This window comes from Convolutriloba macropyga, chromosome 2, assembly GCF_964194025.1.
Source record: "Convolutriloba macropyga chromosome 2, txConMacr16.3, whole genome shotgun sequence".
In the NCBI taxonomy this organism is placed as follows: Eukaryota; Metazoa; Xenacoelomorpha; order Acoela; family Convolutidae; genus Convolutriloba; species Convolutriloba macropyga.
Genome location: NC_134469.1, coordinates 39817618 through 39842955, shown reverse-complemented (window position 1 = coordinate 39842955; position 25338 = coordinate 39817618). Strand labels below are relative to the sequence as shown.

The following is a 25338-nucleotide window of genomic DNA, read 5'->3' as shown; positions in this document are numbered from 1 at the left end:
AGGAAAATTAAATGTGGAAAAGTAGCGAAATTAGATTTGACATAACTCTGTGCTGCATAGAAACTTTTCGCTTCCCCAAACTTGTAACGTGAAATGCAATGGAAAGCGATGTATAGATCACAGACGATACCCAATTCTAGTTTTCTAGTTGTTCAAAAAAAATTGAAAAGATGCACAAAAAACCTAAGATTTCCAAAGAAAGGTCAGAAAAACTGAGACTGTGTATATGTTTCGAACGGATTTACCAGTGTGTGCTTTTTTATGACAATAGAAAACAAATTCACGAAAAAATTCAGTTTCTGTTTAAAAAAGACTCCAAACGAATCAACTTAGGATCAGCCAATCGAGCTTTGAAAAGGTGGTTCATAGCAAATGAACAGGCAGACATTTTAATATCTAATCCTTTTCTCAGTTAATTCACGTTGACAACTCGTGGAATCAGTCAACTAAAATCTGAACGTTGTACAAAAGGCTGGTTTTGCTTCCATCAATTAAGGAAACAGATACACTCGAAGTGAACGGTGCTTTCAATCAACTAGGAATCATGCGAGGGGAACTAAACAATTTGTGATGTCTGAACAGTGCTAATTTGCAAAAATAAATTATGTAAAACTGATTAATGGAACAGTATTTGCACTGGAGCCAGGCGTCAATCAAACTATTCGAGGATCGTGTTTTTTGTTACAACCGGGGAATGTATGTGTCGCGACATGCATTGCCTCAGAGCAATGGCTCGGCTATAAGAATTTTGGTTGCACTTAATAGTATATCAAGCTTAAATGAACCAGCCATTAAACGCATATCCGGCAAGTGTTGTAGTGATCGAATAAAGCCGTTCAAAAAGCAACAAAAACTGGTAGATGAGGAAAAGTAAATTTGGAAAGGTAGCGAAATTAGATTTGACATAACTGTGTGCTGCAGAGAAACTTTTCGCTTCCCCAAACTTGTAACGTGAAATGCAATGGAAAGCGACGTAGAGATCAGAGACGACACCCAATTCTAGTTTTCTAGTTGTTCAAAAAAAATTGAAAAGAAGCACGAAAAACCCTAAGATTTCCAAAAAAAGGTCAGAAAAACTGAGACTGTGTATATTTTTCGAACGGATTTACTAATGTGTACTTTTTATGACAATAGAAAACAATTTCATGAAAAAATTCAGTTTCTGTTTAAAAAAGACTCCAAACGAATCAACTTAGGATCAGCCAATCGAGCTTTGAAAAGGTGGTTCATAGCAAACGAACAGGCAAACATTTTAATATCTAATCCATTGCTCAGTTAATTCACGTTAACAACTCGTGAAATCAGTCAACTAAAATCTGATCATTGTACAGAATGCTGGTTTTGCTTCCATCAATTAAGGAAAAAAAGTAAACACGAAGTGAAATGTGGTTTCAGTCAGCGACGAATTATGCCAGGGGAAACCAAAACATTTTTGTGGTGCCAGAACCTTGCTAATTTGCAAAACAAATTCGTAAAAATGATTAATGAAACAGTATTTGCACTTGAGCCAGACATCAATCCAAGTATTCGAGGACCGTTTTTTGTTACAGTAGAATGCATGTGTCGCGACATGCTTTGCCACAGAACAATGTTTTGGCTATATGGATTTTGGTTGCACTTAACACTATATCACGCGTAAATGAACCAGACATTGAACGCATATCCGGCAAGTGTTGTAGTGATCAAACAAAGCCGTTCAAAAAGCAACAAAAAATGGCAAATGAGGAAAAGTAAACTCGGAAAAGTAATAAAATTACAATTGAGAAGCCTCTGTACTCCAAAAAACTTTTCGGTTCTCCGAACATGTGACGTGGAATGCAATGGAAATTAGTGTAGCGGACAGAGACGACACGCAATTCTGATTTTCGAGACGTTAAAAAAGATTGCGAAAACGCACAAAACGCCTAAGATTTCCAAAAAGGTCAGAAAAACTGAGACTGTGTATATGTTTCGAACGGATTTACTAGTGTGTACTTTATTATGACACCAGAAAACAAATGCATGAAAAAATTCATTTTCTGATAATAAAAAATCTCCAAACGAATCAAAATAGGACCAGCCATTCGAGATTTGAAAAGGTGGTTCACAGCAAACGAACAGGCAAACATTTTAATATCAAATCATTGCTCAGTTAATTCACGTTAACGACTCGTGGAATCACTCAACTAAAATCTGAACGTTGTACAGATTGCTGGTTTTGCTTCCATCAATTAAGGGAAAAAGTAAACACGAAGTGAACTGTGGTTTCAGTCAGCCAAGAATCACGCCAGGCGAAACCAAAATATTTTCGGGCTGCCTGAACACTGCTAATTTGATAAACAAATTCGTAAAAGTGATTAGTGAAACAGTATTTGCACTTGAACCAGGCATCAATCCAACTATTCGAGGACCGTTTTTTTTGTTACAACCGAATGCATGTGTCGCGACATGCTTTGCCACAGAACAATGTTTCAGTATATGGATTTCGGTTGCACTTAACACTATATCACGCGTAAATGAACCAGCCCTTAAACGCATATCCGGAAAGTGTTGTAGTGATCAAATAAAGCCGTTCAAAAAACAATAAAAACTGCCGAATGAGGAAAAGTAAACTTAATAAAATTACATTTGAGAAGCCTCTGTGCTCCAACAATCAAAACTTTTTGGTTCTCCGAACTTGTGACGTGGAAAGCAAAGGCAATTAGTGTAGCGGACAGAGACGACACGCAATTCTGATTTTCTAGACGTTAAAAAAGATTGGGAAAACGCACAAAACGCCTAAGATTTCCAAAAAGGTCAGAAACAATTGAGACTTACTATATGTTTCAAACGGATTTCCTTTTGTGTGTTCTATGACACCAGAAACCAAATTCATGAAAAAAATCAGTTTCTGATTAAAAAAGAGTCCAAACGAATCAATGCAGGATCAATCATTCGAGCTCTGAAAAGGTGTTTCATAGCAAACGAGAGGTAAAAATCTTAATATCTATTCCACTGCTCAGTTGATTTACGTTAACAACTCGTAGAATCACTCAACTATTATCTGAACACTGTACAGAATGCTGGCTTTGCTTCCATCAATTAAAGAACAATTAAACTCGAAGTGAAAGGTGCTTTCAGTCAGCTAGGAATTATGCTAGGGGAAACCAAAAAACTTGTGGTGTCTGAACATTGCTAATTTGCTAAACAAGTTTGTAAAAGTGATTAGGGAAACAGTATTTGCACTTGAACCAGGCATCATTGCAACTATTCGAGGATCGAATTTTTTGTTACAACCGTAATATTGGGTCGAGACATGCTTTGCCATAGAACAATGTTTCGGCTATATGGATTTTGGTTGCACTTAACACTATATCACGCGTAAATGAACCAGCCCTTAAACGCATATCCGGAAAGTGTTGTAGTGATCAAATAAAGCCGTTCAAAAAAGAATAAAAACTGGCAAATGAGGAAAATAAACTCGGAAAAGTAATAAAATTATATTTGAGAAGTCTCTGTGCTCCAAAAAACTTTTCGGTTCTCCGAAATTGTGACGTGGAAAGCAAAGGAAATTAGTGTAGCGGACAGAGACAACACGCAATTCTGATTTTCTAGACGTTAAAGAAGATTGAGAAAACGCACAAAACGCCTAAGATTTCCAAAAAGGTCAGAAAAATTGATGAGACTTACTATATGTTTCAAACGGATTTCCTTTTGTGTGTTCTATGACACCAGAAACCAAATTCATGAAAAAAATCAGTTTCTGATTAAGAAAGAGTCCAAACGAATCAATGTAGGATCAATCATTCGAGCTCTGAAAAAGTGTTTCATAGCAAACGGGAGGCAAAAATCTTAATATCTATTCCACTGCTCATTTGATTTACGTTAACAACTCGTGGAATCACTCAACTATTATCTGAACACTGTACAGAATGCTGGCTTTGCTTCCATCAATTAAAGAACAAGTAAACTCGAAGTGAAAGGTGCTTTCAGTCAGCTAGGAATTATGCTAGGGGAATAGCGGAAAACAAAACACTTGTGGTGTCTGAACATTGCTAATTTGCTAAACAAGTTTGTAAAAGTGATTAGGGAAACAGTATTTGCACTTGAGCCAGGCATCATTACAACTATTCGAGGACCGTTTTTTTGTTACAACCGAATGCATGTGTCGCGACATGCTTTGCCACAGAACAATGTTTCAGTATATGGATTTCGGTTGCACTTAACACTATATCACGCGTAAATGAACCAGCCCTTAAACGCATATCCGGAAAGTGTTGTAGTGATCAAATAAAGCCGTTCAAAAAACAATAAAAACTGCCGAATGAGGAAAAGTAAACTTAATAAAATTACATTTGAGAAGCCTCTGTGCTCCAACAATCAAAACTTTTTGGTTCTCCGAACTTGTGACGTCGAAAGCAAAGGCAATTAGTGTAGCGGACAGAGACGACACGCAATTCTGATTTTCTAGACGTTAAAAAAGATTGGGAAAACGCACAAAACGCCTAAGATTTCCAAAAAGGTCAGAAACAATTGAGACTTACTATATGTTTCAAACGGATTTCCTTTTGTGTGTTCTATGACACCAGAAACCAAATTCATGAAAAAAATCAGTTTCTGATTAAAAAAGAGTCCAAACGAATCAATGCAGGATCAATCATTCGAGCTCTGAAAAGGTGTTTCATAGCAAACGAGAGGTAAAAATCTTAATATCTATTCCACTGCTCAGTTGATTTACGTTAACAACTCGTAGAATCACTCAACTATTATCTGAACACTGTACAGAATGCTGGCTTTGCTTCCATCAATTAAAGAACAATTAAACTCGAAGTGAAAGGTGCTTTCAGTCAGCTAGGAATTATGCTAGGGGAAACCAAAAAACTTGTGGTGTCTGAACATTGCTAATTTGCTAAACAAGTTTGTAAAAGTGATTAGGGAAACAGTATTTGCACTTGAACCAGGCATCATTGCAACTATTCGAGGATCGAGTTTTTTGTTACAACCGTAATATTGGGTCGAGACATGCTTTGCCATAGAACAATGTTTCGGCTATATGGATTTTGGTTGCACTTAACACTATATCACGCGTAAATGAACCAGCCCTTAAACGCATATCCGGAAAGTGTTGTAGTGATCAAATAAAGCCGTTCAAAAAAGAATAAAAACTGGCAAATGAGGAAAATAAACTCGGAAAAGTAATAAAATTATATTTGAGAAGTCTCTGTGCTCCAAAAAACTTTTCGGTTCTCCGAAATTGTGACGTGGAAAGCAAAGGAAATTAGTGTAGCGGACAGAGACAACACGCAATTCTGATTTTCTAGACGTTAAAGAAGATTGAGAAAACGCACAAAACGCCTAAGATTTCCAAAAAGGTCAGAAAAATTGATGAGACTTACTATATGTTTCAAACGGATTTCCTTTTGTGTGTTCTATGACACCAGAAACCAAATTCATGAAAAAAATCAGTTTCTGATTAAGAAAGAGTCCAAACGAATCAATGTAGGATCAATCATTCGAGCTCTGAAAAAGTGTTTCATAGCAAACGAGAGGCAAACATCTTAATATCTATTCCACTGCTCAGTTGATTTACGTTAACAACTCGTGGAATCACTCAACTATTATCTGAACACTGTACAGAATGCTGGCTTTGCTTCCATCAATTAAAGAACAAGTAAACTCGAAGTGAAAGGTGCTTTCAGTCAGCTAAGAATTATGCTAGGGGAAAAGGGGAAAACAAAACACTTGTGATGTCTGAACATTGCTAATTTGCTAAACAAGTTTGTAAAAGTGATTAGGGAAACAGTATTTGCACTTGAGCCAGGCATCATTACAACTATTCGAGGATCGTGTTTTTTGTTACAACCGTAATATTGGGTCGAGACATGCTTTGCAACTGAACAATGTTCGGCTATATGGATTTTGGTTGCACTTAACACTATATCACGCGTAAATGAACCAGACATTAAAGGCATATCCGGCAAGTGTTGTAGTGATCAAACAAAGCCGTTCAAAAAGCAACAAAAAATGGCAAATGAGGAAAAGTAAACTCAGAAACGTAATAAAATTACGATTGAGAAGCCTCTGTACTCCAAAAAACTTTTCGGTTCTCCGAACTTATGACGTGGAAAGCAAAGGAAATTAGTGTAGCGGACAGAGACAACACGCAATTCTGATTTTCGAGACGTTAAAGAAGATTGAGAAAACGCACAAAACGCCTAAGATTTCCAAAAAGGTCAGAAAAATGAAGACTTACTATATGTTTCAAACTGATTTCCTTTTGTGTGTTCTATGACACCAGAAACAAAATTCATGAAAAAAATCAGTTTCTGATTAAGAAAGAGTCCAAACGAATCAATGTAGGATCAATCATTCGAGCTCTGAAAAAGTGTTTCATAGCAAACGAGAGGCAAACATCTTAATATCTATTCCACTGCTCAGTTGATTTACGTTAACAACTCGTGGAATCACTCAACTATTATCTGAACACTGTACAGAATGCTGGCTTTGCTTCCATCAATTAAAGAACAAGTAAACTCGAAGTGAAAGGTGCTTTCAGTCAGCTAAGAATTATGCTAGGGGAAAAGGGGAAAACAAAACACTTGTGATGTCTGAACATTGCTAATTTGCTAAACAAGTTTGTAAAAGTGATTAGGGAAACAGTATTTGCACTTGAGCCAGGCATCATTACAACTATTCGAGGATCGTGTTTTTTGTTACAACCGTAATATTGGGTCGAGACATGCTTTGCAACTGAACAATGTTCGGCTATATGGATTTTGGTTGCACTTAACACTATATCACGCGTAAATGAACCAGACATTAAAGGCATATCCGGCAAGTGTTGTAGTGATCAAACAAAGCCGTTCAAAAAGCAACAAAAAATGGCAAATGAGGAAAAGTAAACTCAGAAACGTAATAAAATTACGATTGAGAAGCCTCTGTACTCCAAAAAACTTTTCGGTTCTCCGAACTTATGACGTGGAAAGCAAAGGAAATTAGTGTAGCGGACAGAGACAACACGCAATTCTGATTTTCGAGACGTTAAAGAAGATTGAGAAAACGCACAAAACGCCTAAGATTTCCAAAAAGGTCAGAAAAATGGAGACTTACTATATGTTTCAAACTGATTTCCTTTTGTGTGTTCTATGACACCAGAAACAAAATTCATGAAAAAAATCAGTTTCTGATTAAGAAAGAGTCCAAACGAATCAAAGTAGGATCAATCATTCGAGCTCTGAAAAAGTGTTTCATAGCAAACGAGAGGCAAACATCTTAATATCTATTCCACTGCTCAGTTGATTTACGTTAACAACTCGTGGAATCACTCAACTATTATCTGAACACTGTACAGAATGCTGGCTTTGCTTCCATCAATTAAAGAATAAGTAAACTCGAAGTGAAAGGTGCTTTCAGTCAGCTAAGAATTATGCTAGGGGAAACCAAAAAACTTGTGGTGTCTGAACATTGCTAATTTGCTAAACAAGTTTTTAAAAGTGATTAGGGAAACAGTATTTGCACTTGAACCAGGCATCATTGCAACTATTCGAGGATCGTGTTTTTTGTTAGAACCGTAATATTGTGTCGAGACATGCTTTGTCACAGAGCATTGCTTCGGCTGAAATGATTTTGTTTGCACTTAATAGTATATCACTCGTAAATGAACCACCCTTTAAATGCATAGCGAAATTAGATTTGACATGCGTCTATACACCAAAGAAACGTTTCGCGTCCCCGAACTTGAGGCGTGAAATGCAGTGGAAAGTTGTGTAGAGAACAGAGACGACACCCAATTCTAATTTTCTAGCCGTTCAAAAAAGATTGAAAAGACGCACAAAAAAGCCTAAGATCTCCACAAAGGTCAGGAAAAATGTGACTGTGTATAAATTTCAACCTCAATTGTTAGAATGTACTTTTTTATGAAATCAGAAACCAAATTCATGGCAAAAGTCAGTTTCTAAATTAATAGAGATTTAAAGTATTCTTCCAAACGAATCAGATTACAATCAACTATTCGGGCTTTGAAAAGTTGGCTCTTGGCAAACGAAGAAGTTCCAGGCGAATATTCCGATAAGCTATTTCCAAGGTGGTTCATGGCAAACATTTCAACGACTATTTCTTTGTTCAGTTTATTCGCAATAACCTTAAACTTTTGCTTTAGTGGATAGCTTTCTTAGCCTTTCCAATTTGAAAAAAAAATAATGATCATCAGCTACAGCTGAAAAAGACGATGGCAATAATGGAAAAGAAAGCAGGCAAGTGTTAACGCACAAAAATGCCGAGAAGCCTCTGTGCTCCAACAATCAAAACTTTTTGGTTCTCCGAACTTGTGACGTGGAAAGCAAAGGCAATTAGTGTAGCGGACAGAGACGACACGCAATTCTGATTTTCTAGACGTTAAAAAAGATTGGGAAAACGCACAAAACGCCTAAGATTTTCAAAAAGGTCAGAAAAATTGAGACTTACTATATGTTTCAAACGGATTTCCTTTTGTGTGTTCTATGACACCAGAAACCAAATTCATGAAAAAAATCAGTTTCTGATTAAAAAAGTGACCAAACGAATCAATGCAGGATCAATCATTCGAGCTCTGAAAAGGTGTTTCATAGCAAACGACAGGCAAACATCTTAATACCTATTCCACTGCTCAGTTGATTTACGTTAACAACTCGTGGAATCACTCAACTATTATCTGAACACTGTACAGAATGCTGGCTTTGCTTCCATCAATTAAAGAATAAGTAAACTCGAAGTGAAAGGTGCTTTCAGTCAGCTAAGAATTATGCTAGGGGAAAAGGGGAAAACAAAACACTTGTGATGTCTGAACATTGCTAATTTGCTAAACAAGTTTTTAAAAGTGATTAGGGAAACAGTATTTGCACTTGAGCCAGGCATCATTACAACTATTCGAGGATCGAGTTTTTTGTTACAACCGTAATATTGGGTCGAGACATGCTTTGCCATAGAACAATGTTTCGGCTATATGGATTTTGGTTGCACTTAACACTATATCACGCGTAAATGACCCAGACATTAAACGCATATCTGGCAAGTGTTGTAGTGATCAAACAAAGCCGTTCAAAAAGCAACAAAAACTGGCAAATGAGGAAAAGTAAACTCGGAAAAGTAATAAAATTACAATTGAGAAGCCTCTGTACTCCAAAAAACTTTTCGGTTCTCCGAACATGTGACGTGGAATGCAATGGAAATTAGTGTAGCGGACAGAGACGACACGCAATTCTGATTTTCGAGACGTTAAAAAAGATTGCGAAAACGCACAAAACGCCTAAGATTTCCAAAAAGGTCAGAAAAACTGAGACTGTGTATATGTTTTGAACGGATTTACTAGTGTGTACTACTTTATTATGACACCAGAAAACAAATGTATGAAAAAATTCATTTTCTGATAATAAAAAATCTCCAAACGAATCAACTTAGGACCAGCCATTCGAGATTTGAAAAGGTGGTTCACAGCAAACGACAGGCAAACATCTTAATACCTATTCCACTGCTCAGTTAATTTACGTTAACAACTCGTGGAATCACTCAACTAATATCTGAAAACTGTACAGAATGCTGGCTTTGCTTCCATCAATTAAAGAACAATTAAACTCGAAGTGAAAGGTGCTTTCAGTCAGCTAGGAATTATGCTAGGGGAAACCAAAAAACTTGTGGTGTCTGAACATTGCTAATTTGCTAAACAAGTTTGTAAAAGTGATTAGGGAAACAGTATTTGCACTTGAACCAGGCATCATTGCAACTATTCGAGGATCGTGTTTTTTGTTACAACCGTAATATTGTGTCGAGACATGCTTTGTCACAGAGCATTGCTTCGGCTGAAAGGATTTTGTTTGCACTTAATAGTATATCACTCGTAAATGAACCACCCTTTAAATGCATAGCGAAATTAGATTTGACATGCGTCTATACACCAAAGAAACGTTTCGTGTCCCCGAACTTGAGGCGTGAAATGCAGTGGAAAGTGGTGTAGAGAACAGAGACGACACCCAATTCTAATTTTCTAGCCGTTCAAAAAAGATTGAAAAGACGCACAAAAAAGCCTAAGATCTCCACAAAGGTCAGGAAAAATGTGACTGTGTATAAATTTCAACCTCAATTGTTAGAATGTACTTTTTTATGAAATCAGAAACCATATTCATGGCAAAAGTCAGTTTCTAAATTAATAGAGATTTAAAGTATTCTTCCAAACGAATCAGGTTACAATCAACTATTCGGGCTTTGAAAAGTTGGCTCTTGGCAAACGAAGAAGTTCCAGGCGAATATTCCGATAAGCTATTTCCAAGGTGGTTCATGGCAAACATTTCAACGACTATTTCTTTGTTCAGTTTATTCGCAATAACCTTAAACTTTTGCTTGAGTGGATAGCTTTCTTAGTCTTTCCAATTTGAAAAAAAATAATGATCATCAGCTACAGCTGAAAAAGACGATGGCAATAATGGAAAAGAAAGCAGGCAAGTGTTAACGCACAAAAATGCCGCATGTGAACAAAAAACCACTACCGAGAAATGGAAATTTAGTTCAAACATAAACCTAGTCCCAGAATGAACTATGCATGGATTGGGAAAACCATTTAGAAAAAAAATCCGATCCAAAAAAAATCGAAAAAAAAACAGGAAAAATCAAAGTGAAATTGCCACATGTGAACAAAAAACCACTAGCGAGAAAGAGAATTTTAGTTCAAACACAGTTTTCTCACTCTACTTTAAAATTAGAGCGAAAAATTTTCACGCCACAAAACCACTCGATTTTTCGCTCAACTTCATGTTTCGCCGTGATCAAGATCATCACTGCAATTTGACGTCAAAAATTATGCAAATGTGTGAACAGATCATAAAAAACATAGCCGGAAGAACTCCTGAAACGACTGTAAGTGAAATCCTCCTAAAAGTCATCCAAATACTCATCAGAAAAAACGTGCCTGTACTTATTCATGCTTATTTTGAGACAAACGATAAAAAAAGCAAAAACAAGAAACTCAAATCTGTTAAAATATGATTAAAAATCTGATCAAATTTTGTAAAAAAGTGAGATCCCGAAAAAATTATCTCCGCTAAAATTACTTTATCAAAACAACTAGTACCTACTAAAACCACCCACGAGAATTTTTAAAAAATAGTTAAAGCCAAATCATGAAAAAAAGCTCTTACAAACAACTGGGAGAAAAAAACTGAAGTAAAATAAATTAATTCTGCAAAAGCACATAAATCTAAACAAAATTTCCTTCCAGCCAAGAGGGTAACAAGATGCTCGCAAAACAATAGGCAAGTCATAAAAGGCTAAGAAACTTGTCTAAAAAACAGAAAAAAAACGAAGAACTGCAAAAAAAATTAAGAAAACTAAATTCAATTATCGCCATTTTTTGTCATATTTCTCACCAAAAAAATTTTTCACACCCACAAAACTGTATTCACTTGCTATAATAAAATTTCTCAAGTAATAGGGGTCTTTTCAATGCCCATTTGAGTCAGTAAAACAAAATAATCATCAAAAAGTCGCAAAAATTAGCCTAAAAATCAGCAAAGTTCATGAAAATCCTCCGAATTAGCATAAAATTTGAATGAAATTCAACAAACTTTCAAACCCATTTCCAAAACCAGTCTAAAATTAAAACAAAATTATAACTGAACTTCCTAACAAAAAAATTGAAAAAAAAACTGATTTAAAATGCCGCACAGGAACAAGAAATTTTGCTCGCTTACAGATTTTGTTTTCACACCTCAATCTCTCGCTTTCTAGAAAACAGCGATATGAACAAAGACCACTCTATTTTCGCTTCACTCTTCATTTTGTTCGTCAACAAAATCACTCCAAATTTTTTCACGTGTTTCATCTCCTGATTCAACTTCACTCCAATAAAATTGATTTGAAAAAAGGACTTCTCCAATACTCCTCTTCGAATCGTAAAAAAGACAGCGCCCCAATACAATTCAAAATCTTTGAATTCTAATAACAAGGTCCTTGAAACCAAATACAATAACTTTAAATGCGTTTATCAATTTCACTGATGTTTTCGAGCTGATGTTTCCTGAACATAAAAGCCTTCTGATATTATAAAGCAATTAAAGCTTGTGAAATGATGCCAATGAAAGTTGTTGATGTTGCAAGCAAGACCTTAAGAGAACATGGCATTTTGTTAACCTGTACAATCATCCTCAAACGTGTTGGGAGAGTAGTAGCCATCGTGGCAGTCACATGTGTAAGATCCATTGTTATTTGAGCACGTGGAGTTCCTCCCGCACACTCTGTCTCGTTCCGTACACTCATTTATGTCTAAATTCAAACCACTAATTACAAATCATACACAAACATTAACTAATTTAACATCTTACCTATGCAGTCTGCGTGGGTCAAGTCCAGGGTCTTGTATCCAACTTCACAGGTGCAGTTGTGAGTTGAGGGCACGTTTCTGCAAATTGAGTTGGCACCACAAATTGCAGTAGAAAAAAGACACTCGTTGATATCTAAAATACACGCACTCAACTTTAAGTATTCTTGCAGAGCAGAAATTTTAGGGATTAAGTTTAAAAGATAACAGAATGGTTTCTTTCTGCACTCATCTATTATAGTTGGTATTCTTCGGTCTACTGACAGCTTCATAGTATTTATGAATTGTAGTGATAATCACCCCCATATTTTTTAAGTTTAAGTTAGTTTGCTTTAGTTTGAAGTGAGAAATGAGAAAAAAACGCATCGATATTCCAGCTGATATCACATATCCAGGTCAAACTTTAGCGTGTAGACTGTTTAAATATAGTGAGTTATATGCATAAATTTGCTACGCCAATAGAACTGAAATCAATCCTAATCATCACAAGCTGTATTAATAGTATTAATTGTGAGTTCTCCTAACCTCCTTAATAGGTTCTGAGCCCACAATTCTTAGGAAAGCTAAGCACAGACATTACGTCGCCAATCCTACAAATTCAACGGAGTCCGCGTTTGCGGACACGAGCGACGAAATTTTGTCACCCATTCTCGCGTGGGAGAAAAATGGCTAAATCGTGGACAACAGTGACAAGAAAATTGCGGGCAATACTTAAAAAAACTCCATCACTAATCTCGTAAAAATCACGTTTTTCTGTCATAATTGTCCGCAATTTGTGGGCAGTTGTATCGTCATCACTGCACTTTAAGCCTTAATTTATATTCAAAACTTTGACGGATTAATATTAAAAATAGCCATCACTTCATTTTGGTAAGAAGTACTAATTATACCCCATTTTTATTCTTTTAATCAGTTTCAGAAGTCTTGACAAAATAAACGAAAAATTATCCCTCACTTTAAGTTCAACCCGCATTAAGTCAAGTTTTGAATCCTTAATTGATGTACAAAACATTGACGGATTAAATTTATAATTGCCCATCGCAGCATTTTGATTGAAAAAACCAATTATATCCCCCGTTTGTTTCCTTTAATCAGTTTTAGAAGTCGTGCGCGGAACAAAGTTACCTTAGCGCGGATGTTAGTGACGCAAATTTTCGTAAAATAGTGACAAAATCTGTCCGCCTTTCTCGCGGGTAATCAAAATCCGCAATCGCGGACATCACTGGCAAAAATTCCAAATTTTGAGTAAAATTGCAATGTATTACCTCACTGTTACTGTTGTCCACAAAAGCCTATAACGCTTATTCTTAAAACATGGGGGAGTGGACAATAGTGACATTTACAAACAAATTGCTGGCTCAAAATGTAGGATTGGTGACGTAATGGAGGTTGGACTCTGCGAACTGCCTGAGAACACATAACACCGAAAGAACAGAGGCCACAAAATGACCCAAGAGAGACCAAGAATGACTCAAGAGACTCAATGGAGGACCCAGGAGCAAGAGCAAGACAAAGAAGGCCGTTGGGAGAGGGAGACCAGAGACTCATTGAGGAGCGAAAAAAAAGGAAAATGAGGTGAATATAGAGAGAACATACAGGCGATTAAATACATAAACAACTTTTGTAAATTTTTCTTATAAACAATTATTCTTCATGAATGAAAACAGCAAAACATGATAATGTTAGAGCCGCTTTCAAAATTAATAACCAATCAAATTATTTATAAGAATATTTGTTTATGAGGATTGTTGATCGATTTTTGTTTAACTTTAAAATTAAATAATTAAGCGCCCGTAATTAAATAATTAAGCGCCGTTTAAAAAAGGCCTTTTAACCGTTTAAAAAATTTATTGAATAGCTTTTTCTCAATATACGGGCGATTTAAAATACAGATAGAAACTGTTTAGTTGATATTGCTGGTATCGGTCAGAGTTTTTGTAGGGAACGTAAAGGGTTTAGCATCTGAGAACATAATCCAGAAATACTAAAAATGGGTTAGCTTTTCTCATAGGTTGTTCATCTTTTACAGGTTTATACACTCTTCTTCGAACCAAATGTGATGCAGTTTTATTTGCAGAATCCAATAAACTTTAATGAAAAGTCGAAACGAAAAGATTAAAAAAGAATAATAGTGAAAACAAGCATCCACAGCAGTGAAAATTTGAGTTTAGGACTTCGGACTTTTGTTTAAGTGAAGAGCAATGTTATTTATTGGTAGTTTTATTTATAACGAGCAGCAAAGCGAATGATACACCGACGTTCAGCGGGCAAAAAAACGATGAGTTTCACTATATTTCGCTCTATGGGGGGAGCTTAAATCAGACTAAGAAGTTCAATAGTGGGCTTCAAATAGAGGCTTCTAACCACATTAGAGGTTAACATAAACCAGTATTAAGAATTAAAGTAAAAATGGCACCAGTTTCGGCGCATTTTTCATTTGACACTTAGTATTAAATTGCCGCCAATTGAATTCAGCTTCTTGGAATTTAATTGAGAGAGAATTTTAGTTCAAGTAAAATGCAAAAAGTCAAGGGCGTAAAAGTCACTCGAAAAGTCAAAATTGTCAAAAGAAAATTTTGCATAAAAACATAGCCGTTAGAATACCGGAAACGACTCGAATCGTCGTGCATATAATCTCTAACCTAACCTTACCGGAGGGGGGGGGGATAGGTAGGTGTTGGGGGGTAGATAGGTGGTGGGGAGTTTGTGCGGTGTAGGTTAGACATTTAGGTGTGACTTATATAGAAACAAAAAATCTTGAAATGATCTCTTCACCATGAACATTACCAGCAGTTCCTAATTACTATAAATTACAAACTAAGCTATTGTTAAAGTCCAATGATCGAAAACAGAAGTCAACAATCAAAAACGGAGGTAAAAGCTCGAATAGAAAAAAGTCAAAATTCAAGTCATGAACAAACTTGCTTTCTGCTAAAAAAAACCTGTAGAATATCAATACTCCTCTTCGAGTTGTAAAAACCTGTAGAATCTCAATACTCCTCTTCGAATCGTAAAAAGACACACACGTTTACAATAATTGCCATGAACTTCGCTCAAGTATTAGTGACCATTCCGAGTTCCCTTGTTTTTTGCTAAAACAATTTAGAAGGAGACTTTTCAGAGGTAAAAATCTTTAAAAACATGCAAAATCTATTATATAGTTATAGCATGAGTACTTGCAACACAATCGGCTCTCTATGCGGAAAAGCATTAAATTTCTAACTGAAACGTCCTTAAAAGGGGGAATGAGGAACAAATCAAGAAGAAAAAAACACTGTAGAAGATTGATCGAATGACTAAAGTATTTGGCATTTTGAAACCTTCCAGATAACTGTTTTGTGCCAAATACTCAAATTTCTTTTTTTTGAAAAACGCCTCAGCAAGTTGACTGGAAATGTGCTCAGCGAGTTTTGTGATAACTAAAGGGGGCAATTGATACAACTTAGGACCAAAATCATAGAAAATTTAAATTTATAGTTTTTCTTATGTCAATAGGAAATAAAGAATGATAGTAGAAGCACTTCGATTTTTTTCTGAATTAAGTGACAGGTCTGGTTCTAGTCTGAGATTGTAAGTAACAAGAAGCAATAGCATTATCATGTGCTGAGGCAGAATTCAGCTGTTAGTACTTAAGCAAATTGTTTAAATGTCAAATAGGAAAATGATAATTTTTTGCATGTATCCCATGAAAATTATTGTCCATAATAAGACTTGCATAGTTGTACGCAAACTTTCGATGTATCTTGCAACGACGAAACATTCTGATATCAAGATAAGTTTTCCACGGAACTGGTAGAAAACCAGAAACTCGAATTGTTCTCTGAAATGACTGAGAAAAAGCCTGCATAATTTCTATTAAATCACTTGGCTAAATCAAGTGTTTTGCAAATAAACTATAGTGATCAAACAGAGGGGTTTTAGTTCAAGTTAGCGCGCTTTCGGTGTAACTAGAAGTGGAAAAAGACTTTGACACAAGAAACAACACTGAATGAGCACCTGACATTCGAGCTGATTTCACATCCAAATGAAGCACTGGCGGATAAATTAGACTATTTATATCTGCAGATTTACTACATCCAATCCAATCTAGAGCCAATCTTCATTCTCAGAAGTTGCGTATTACAGCGAGTCTCTCTTACCTTGTCAAAATTTTAGTATTATATCTTTTCATCCCACGACCTTTTGACCCCTATTAATATGTAACTTCGAGCCTTGATACCTAACCGCTCTAGAACTCAAAACCTACATATTATTTTGAATTTCCATTTTACCAACTATATAAGGAATTAAGATCGGTGTTAGATGATATAGGCGTGAAACTTAAAGGGTGAAGGAAGGGGGCACCGAAACGAGAGTATCAGCTCCAACTGCGCTATGCGAAATGATGTTAGTGCAAAGAAGCGCATTATTTTATATTTTGCTTGATATTAGTGAAAGCATGGACGATTTGGAGATACAGAGTATAGTGCATGAGCCCGCCAAATTTGGTTCAATTTGAAAGCGTGTACGTAAAAAAAATTTTGCCCTTCACAATATCGCACACTAAATACTAAAACTACAGTTCCCAGCAGTTTTATGCCTATTTGTTTCACCCTATAGCATCCCCCCGCCCACTTATAATGGAAATACCCAAGTTCACAACGTTCCGCAATCAGGATTGCAACGATAATTGCTTAGATTCAAATATACCTTTTTTTATAATTAAACACCCTTTTTTGAAATGTCAATTAGGTCAACATTAACCTCGTCAACATGACCTTCGTTAATATTTATAGAAGTACCTAGACAGTCATTGTCTTCTCCGTTGGCTGATTGGTAGCCTGTGCTGCAGTTGCAGGAGTAGCTGCCGATGTTGTCACTGCAGTTGGAATCATTGCCACAAATGGGAGGGTTCACGAAATTAGTGCACTCGTCCACATCTGCAAAAAAAATAATTTTCATTTAACATCACATCCAGCTGCGGACATTAACAAAACCGATTGGTCCAATTATGCTGAATTTTTGCTTAGAGTCAGACAAAAATTTTAATGCTATTTTTCAAACTTAAAATCTAAGTAAAAAGATTTACTGATAATTTTTCACTTAAAATCTGAGTAAAATGTTTTACGGCTGAATTTGCTTTTAAAATATGAGTAAAAGCTTTAAAAGTTTGTATAGTTGGCGGGGAAACTTTTTGTATATAAAGTCGAATGAATTGCTCTCAAACGACTGGCGAGCGGTTGAATTGAAAAGGCTAGCTTTAGCTTAATTGAAGGGGTGGGGTTAGCGGCGGGGGGCACAGGGTGGTTGGGGGAGTGGACGGGGGATAGAACGCGCGTGTGGAGAAGGGGTAGGACGCGCTGGTTTACGGGTGGAACAATTTTCAGTGGGTGGAAAATTGGGGTGTGAAATGGGAGGAGGCAAACTTTAAGAACTGCTTTTCACACCTTTGAAATTATGTCTCTGAAATAGTTTCGGTGAATCTCATACTTTCGGTGAGTCCAGCAAGCCAATAGGCTCTAAGACAAATTATTGCCCTCCGAGCGTTACCTGTCTGTCCCTTTTTTGAAGGCGGAATGTCAAAAGGGTCAGACATTTAGTGACATTTCTAACTCAGGTGAGTTTGATTAGTTTTGTATTTCAGGACTGTGACTGCAACTATACAAAGACGACATTTGGTTAAAATTTTCGTGAACTATCGCCCTGGTGGCATATTTATATACCACTTATGTATTCCTATGGTAAGTAGAATAATATAAGAGAAAATTCTAATTTGAACGAACATTTTTCATCTACATTTTTTAAAAATACAGAGCGATGGACATAAAGTCTTATAAGATACAGTAAGATGTACATCTTTTCGTACGAAAATATAAATTGGAAAGTCGAATTTTTATTGGAAAGTCGAATTAACCAAGATGATCGTATGAAATGATTTTTTTAAAACCACTTCTTTTCATTCTCAATTATTGTTCGAAAACAATTTTATTAGGTCAAACTTAAATTGTTTGGTTAGCCCTAAAAGATGTCGATAATGGAGTCTTATCTCGATTTTGAGGAAGAAATATCAGAACCTGAAATATTCTATAATGTCCATAAATAGCTGAACAAAATCCTTTTGGCAAGAAAAATTGACCTTCTAGGTGGCTAAGTTTCTTTAAGATTTCGTTGAAAGCTATTAAATTGTTACAACAATTTCAAAGTTTTCGAAAAACGATCAACAAATTTAAAAGAAACCTTAAAAATTCGAGCACCATACAGCATAAGCGGAAACTATAGTCTGCCACAACAATTCGACAGTGTTTTCTCGTCAGAACATTCACATTCATGATTCAAATGTACAAATTTCCATACAACATTTTTTCAGGAAAAACCTAAAGACGAGAGCATTGAAAAAGATATTAAAAACTTTTAAAGTACATCAAAATCTTATTCGGTGACTTCCCATAGTAATAGTTGTATACGTATTCAATAAATCAATGTAAAACTTGAGCAGGCAACGCGTACGTAGCAGAAACCAGAAACCAAAATTGGGAAAAAACTTCGTATATTTTAGGATTTGAAAAGTTTTTAAAGTTAAAATTGGACAATGGTTCGGTTTTGAGAAAAGAAATTGTTCAAAATTATTGCTTTGAACAAAACATTTCTGGTAGACGTTTAATTGGCATCCAGTGAAGAAAACGAACCAATGAGACCATAATTCAACAGGAACGAATCTAACAGAATCGAACGAATTGCAGGTTCTCATGAAAAATTTACCCTAAAATTTTTTGAAATAGTACAAGTTAACCCTGGGTAGCAATTGAGGGGGGGGGGGGGGGCTAATATGAACTGCTAGTAATATTACTAGCAGTTCATATTAGCTATACATCATAAACTAAGTTTTTGTTAAAGTCCAATTTTGAAAAAAAAAATTAATGTTCTAAATCAGAAGTAAAAGTTCAAAAACAAAAATCAAACGTACAAGTCATGAACTAACTTGCGTCAGCTAGAAAAACCTGTAAAATCTGAATACTCCTCTTCGAGTCTTAAAAACTTGTAAATCTCAATACTCCTCTTCGAGTCGGGAAAACACACAGGTTTATAATAATTGCTTCTCTTCGAGAGCAATTAACCGAAAGTCATAGCTCGGATCTTTAAAAATGGCGTCAAAAAAGTAGCAGCATAAGATGTGTAACCCAAAAGATGAGCTGAGCAACATAAATCCCAGCGACAGTCTTGTGTATGACGCTGTTAGCCCAATAATTGAAACATAATAGTTAAAACTGAACATTTCATTTATACCGAAGTTTATATCACAAGTGAGCACTTTACCAGTATTTATATTTGCTCTTCAATGTAAATCCTTTGAAACAAAGTCTTTTAATATGAAAACATACCCGGTAGATTGTCGGAAAATAGCCGCCGTTGATTCCAATAAGCACGATTGGGATTGAAAGAATAGAAGATATTGAAAAAAGAAAGACTTTTGTACAAAAACAATTTTTAAGTACAATTTTTTATGGCATTTCGTAGTTGAACATACTTCTGTTTCTTAGAGAGAGGCTACTGGGGATACAATCAATACCAATAAGCATTAGACATGGTAACTAAGACTTATATGAACGACGTTCAAATAGCGGTCATCTAAAATTGTGCTTTATGGGTTTAATCCCGTTTCTATTTCTGACTTCAATTTTTTATACTGATTCTGCTCATTTTGAATTGCTTTGCTGAGCAACTGATGTTCGAAATTACTTTTAGCAGAATGAGAGAAGAGAGAAACTAGCCTAGAGAGGTCAAAAAGATTTCACGCAAAATGTTGAAAAAGCGGCAAAATGAGGTAAAGCGAAACATTTTTGTTCGACGAAGTAAAAATATAGCAATAGCAGGACAAGTCCTGACATATAAATTCAAAGAACTTTAATTGACTAGACAAACATTTAGATCTAAAACGGACTATGAGTGAATTGGAAAAACCATTTCTGAAAAAAAAACAGGTAAAAAAATGGAAAAAAAACAGAAAATCATTGTCAAACTGCCGCATGTAAACAAAAAACCTTTAGCTAGAAATAGAAATCTGGTTCAAACAAAAACTTAGGCCTAAAATGAACTATTAATGGATTTGGGAAACCATTTGTAAAAAAAATCCGATCCAAAAAAAGTAAAAATCTAAGAGAAATTGCCGCATGTGAACAAAAAACCGCGAGAACTAGCGACAAAGCGAATGTTTGTTCAAGCACCGTTTTCTCACTCTACTTTAAAATTAGAGCGAAATATTTTCACACCGCAAGACCACTCGCTTTTTCGCCCCATTTTCTGTCTCGGCGTGACCAAAATCATTATTCCAATTTGACTTCAAAAATCATGAAATTGTGTGAACAGATCTTAAAAAAAGACAGCACCTCAATACAATTCAAATTCTTTGAATTGTAAAAAAAAAATAGGAGCGCTATAATTGCCGGCTGAGAAGATGAGGGCGGCTATTAAAAAATTATTCGTCATCTCTTCGATCAAAAACTTCCCTTAAGCAGTGTTATTTTTATAAGGGCCATTTTTGACCCAAAAAAATGTTTACTATAATTGTACTCGCAACCAAAAAGAAATTTTTTAGCCCATTTTTAAAGTTAGCTTTTTATTGTACCGTCTATTAGCCTTTCTTGCGCTTTTCAATGAAATTTAAACTTAAAATTAACAAAATAAAATAATTCTGCCAATATGCTTACTTGTGCAGTTGATGTTGCTACCATCCAAACTTTCGTATCCAATCAGACAGTGGCACAGGTGTGTTGGGTTGGAATTGTTGGCAACTTTGTTTTCGCACTCGGTGTTCTCTCCACAAATATCAGGGAATCGTACACACTCATTTATGTCTAAATATCGAAACATTGGAAACTTGCTTTTATAATTATTCAGACAGAAAGTTCCGAACACATTAATGTGATCACTTATGGTTAAATAACAGCATCTGAAACCCACTAAGTATTAACTATCGGAAGCTCATGATTTTCCCAAAAATTGTTTGAGGACAAACAGTCACTATTTTGACTCATCCGTTCCAAAGAAGAACACACAGAGCGACCAAATTAGCCTAAGAGTACCTGTACATGCCCATTTTCAGACCTCAAATTATGAAAAAAAAACTTTAAAATTTAATATGGGGCAATGTCATATAACAGATTGATTATAAATACATATAGATACAATATTATTCAAATACATACTAAACCAATTTATAGTTAACCAATTTGTTAAAGTTGTGCTAAAGTTTTTCATGTGTCGACTCTAGTCTTTTCACGCCACTTTTGGTCGAGCACAGTCTTTTCGTGCCATTTTTTGGCCAGTTATAGCCTTTTCATGAGCCGAGGTCTAAATATGGGTAATTTTCGTCATTGTTATGACCCCACTTGTGGGGGGAGGAACTATATACTCAAATGGGTTTTTTTTTGTTCAGACAATTTTGGCCGATCGATATATTCATCGTAGAGAAATGTGAGTAGTATCATTAAAAAGCTCGTCTAGCGTAGAGTTCAAAATTAAAAAGATTTTTTTGAATTTCGTTTTTTCTAGGAGTTATCGAGGATTGAAGTTTTATGTGAACACGGGATATTTGGCATGAATTTGTTCAATTTTAGTGTATTTCTTCAAATTAAGATATTTTCTAAAAGAAAAAGTATTTCAAAATTACATTTCACTCAATCAATATTCTCCTCCTAATAGACTAGAGTCCATAAAAAGAACAGTTCTGGTCTCATATGGAAGTTCACTATATAAAAAATCGAATTCTATTCGAATTAATCGAATTAATCGAAAAATCGAATTAATCGAATTATATTTGAGAGCTTTTTTAGATAACATTTTTAATTATTTCTTGTTCTTTTTAAGTCAGCAAGAGAGTCACTTTTCATATCGAGGTTCTGTTTATGACAAATCTAAATTATAGTCAAATGAAGCCTAATGAACAAGTTATTCGTTTTCAAGGAATTCCTCATATTTTTTTGGCTTCAACTTTGACTTTTCATTCTCTGATTTTAATTGAAATTGTGATTTTCTTTTTGAGGTTCCACTAATTTTTTGGAGTCCTATGGCATATACTCAATGAAAAAAGTGCAATATATTCCATAATGAGTACTAAGTGAACCTATCTAGTGCTGTGAGGGGACAGCTAATGACTGTTAAGACTTTAAAAATAAATTTCCGAAAAAAAATTTCATTAATAACCAATCGTAAGCTTATTTTCATGAACGGTAAGTCAATGTCAGTAATGACAGGACCCCCATCTTTCCTAAAGCAAACCAAACTAATCTGATTAGCGGTTTTATCATCTAATTATTGCTTATATGACTTTTGCAAAAAGATTTCAAAAAACTTTTTTAAAATTTTTTGTTATTTTCGTATTCCTGGTTCTTTTTGAAATAATATCGCATAATCCTGAAATTGGTAGCTCGCATTGGCTTAAAAGAGACCTTCGATGGACCATAGTACAAGTTATCAGAGAAAAACTAATGGTTACAATGGCTTCGACACTTGAACCTCAACAGAATTTCTGAATTTTGATTGTTTTTTTTGTTGTTTTCATAGTTATAAGACTTATTGTGATGTCTTTTTGTTTACCTATGCATATTAAACATCATTGTCCTCCTATCAGGGCATATCTGAGCGTATTTATTGACTTCAGTTGAAACCTATTAAATTTAATGTTTGTTAAAACTTTAAAACGGATTTTTCGAAATTTTTTTGGACCTTAACAAACTTTTTTATTTTACTTTCGTGAATTGTTGGTCAACCCAAGTATTGACAGGTCCCCTTCTTTTCTATTGCAACCAGAAACTATTCTGGTTAGCAGTTTTTTCTTCTACCTGTTAGTGTTACGACTCCAATGGCACGAGCTTCCATAACTTTTTTTTAATTTTTGGATATTTTTTTCTTATTATTAGTTCCTTTTCAAATTTTATCACCTTATCCTAATAATTAGAAATCCCATTGTCTTAGGAAAGGCGTTCAACGAATCATGAATTAAGTTTTCAGGGAAGAGCTTATGGTTTTAATTGCTTCAACACTTTCTCGCCATTTTCTGAATTTTTTGCCTGTAATTGTTGTTGTTTTCATAGTCATTGACTTGTTGTAATGTCTTATTGATAACCCATGAAAAACAAACGTCCTTGTCGTCCAACTGAGGCAGAATAAGGTGTATTTACTGGCTTCCGTTGAAAGCTTTTGATTTTAATGGCGTTGATACTACGAGTTTCCTCAAAACTTTAGTAGTTCTAATGTATTTGTTCAAATTTAGTGATTTTTTGAAGTCATATTGTAAAAAAAGAAGAAACCCAATCCTATTAAAAAGTAAATGGAAAATGGAAAAGTTTCTACTGATAAGTTCACTTTTTAATGCCTTCGACACCTTTCTCGCTCAATTTTTTTCTGAATTTGCTATTATTGCCTTTTTTTGTTCTTTACGTTGCCGTAAATAGCAAAAACGGTATTATAAGCCTGTAATTGAGGATTGATTGAACGATCTTACCCGTAGCAGTCAGTTTGTAGCGAATAGTCGTAAAATTTATGATATTATACATTTTCAAATATTTTCCAATCTTTTTAGTTTTTGTTGTTCTTTTCGTCCAATCGTAACATATTTGCATCATTGAGAGGTCTCATCCGATTTCGTGTATTTCAAAAAGTACCATATCTTCTGATGTTATGTCGTCACTGATGTTTTGTTTGTTGGATAAAATGCGTTTTCATAAACGTTTTTTGAGAGGTCAAGGTTTGCGGTTTTTTTCTTCTTCAGCACAATCGCGTAATAACAGATCCCAATGGTTTTCAAATATGGCTTAAGTGAACTTTTTTAATCTCCCAGAAAAAATAGTTTAGCTGAATTGGTATAAACAACAGCTGAATTAAAAATAAGTTATTCGGATAATAGCGAATGATTTTAATGGTATCAATAGTTTTTGTTTTCGCAAATCATTTGTAATTTTTTGAGTTTTTCTGCATCTTTAGTCCGTTTCTACGACTGAGACAAACAAAAACAGGTTCTATTGGTTTCTTAATGAATTTTTAGTAAATTTAACAAGGATTGTTTTGTTAAAAGCTAATTTCTTGTTTTGAAAAATGTTGATTAATTTTTGTTTACCTAGTCTCAATATGGAAATTTTCCATCTGCTGTATAGTTAGGAAAAAGTAAGTTTTTGTAGTCAAGGTTATATCTGACTGCGTGTTGACTTTGTTATCAGGTGCTTTCAAGTTTACATATTGAGTTTTTGCCATGAAATTTCTGTTTTTGCTTATTTTGTTGTTTTTTCTCGTAATTTCTTTAATGGCAGATCTCAGATCTCGTTAGCGCTGTAATGAGGCAAGGCATGGTGTAATTCAATTAGTAATTAGGTTGTGTAACGGTTTTTTTATAACTCAAACATCTATTTTTGTTATCTCTTCATTTGGTTGACAATTAAGTGAAAATGTAGATGAGCTCAGGTCGGAACATCATGTGCGAACGCACATTAACGAGCCGCCTTGTTATAATTTATAGCCAAAGCTCCTACCGATGCAGTCTTCATGAGTTCCCAACAATGATTCGAATCCGTTCCAGCAAGTGCAGTTGTATGTAGCATCCAGGTTCTCGCACGCAGAGTAGGATCCGCAAATACCCTCATCACATTCGTTTATATCTGAAATGTTCTATTTCAATGCAGTACTTAATAGTCAAAAATTTTATCAAGGAAGTTTTATTAGCATTGTTTTTTGCGCATGAAGAAATCCGCAACCTTTAAAAAACTATACGAATTAAAAATCAGTGAGTTGCTTCAAATTTCACAAGATATATTAACCAAAGTACCGGAAAAAGTTATACTTTTGTCTTAGTAATTGTTTGTCTGGAGACGCTCAAACTTTTGGAGCACTACCAAATCCGTTATATTTTTCTCATCCAATTACCTTGTACCAATTTCCAATTTTTGGAAACAGGTAAAATATGAACAAAATTTGTTGATGCAAAACGCCATCACACCGCACAACGATTTCACGCTGCCGTTGAAAACTTGAAGCTTTCAGTCTTCATTTTTGCCAGTTTTGTTCATAAT

At 35.1% G+C, this 25338-nt stretch overlaps 1 protein-coding gene across 1 annotated transcript in view; it reads right to left on the bottom strand.

Moving 5' to 3' along the window:
* LOC142334901 (uncharacterized) overlaps positions 1 to 25338 on the bottom strand; it is a 235711-nt gene that overhangs the window by 160855 nt on the left and 49518 nt on the right. The window contains exons 11-15 of the mRNA XM_075383229.1: positions 24802 to 24927; positions 20986 to 21132; positions 17083 to 17220; positions 12306 to 12437; positions 12115 to 12246 (exon numbers count right to left, since the gene is read on the bottom strand). Of these exons, the coding sequence (XP_075239344.1) occupies positions 12115 to 12246; positions 12306 to 12437; positions 17083 to 17220; positions 20986 to 21132; positions 24802 to 24927 (675 nt within the window). The remainder of the gene's footprint in view (positions 1 to 12114; positions 12247 to 12305; positions 12438 to 17082; positions 17221 to 20985; positions 21133 to 24801; positions 24928 to 25338) is intronic.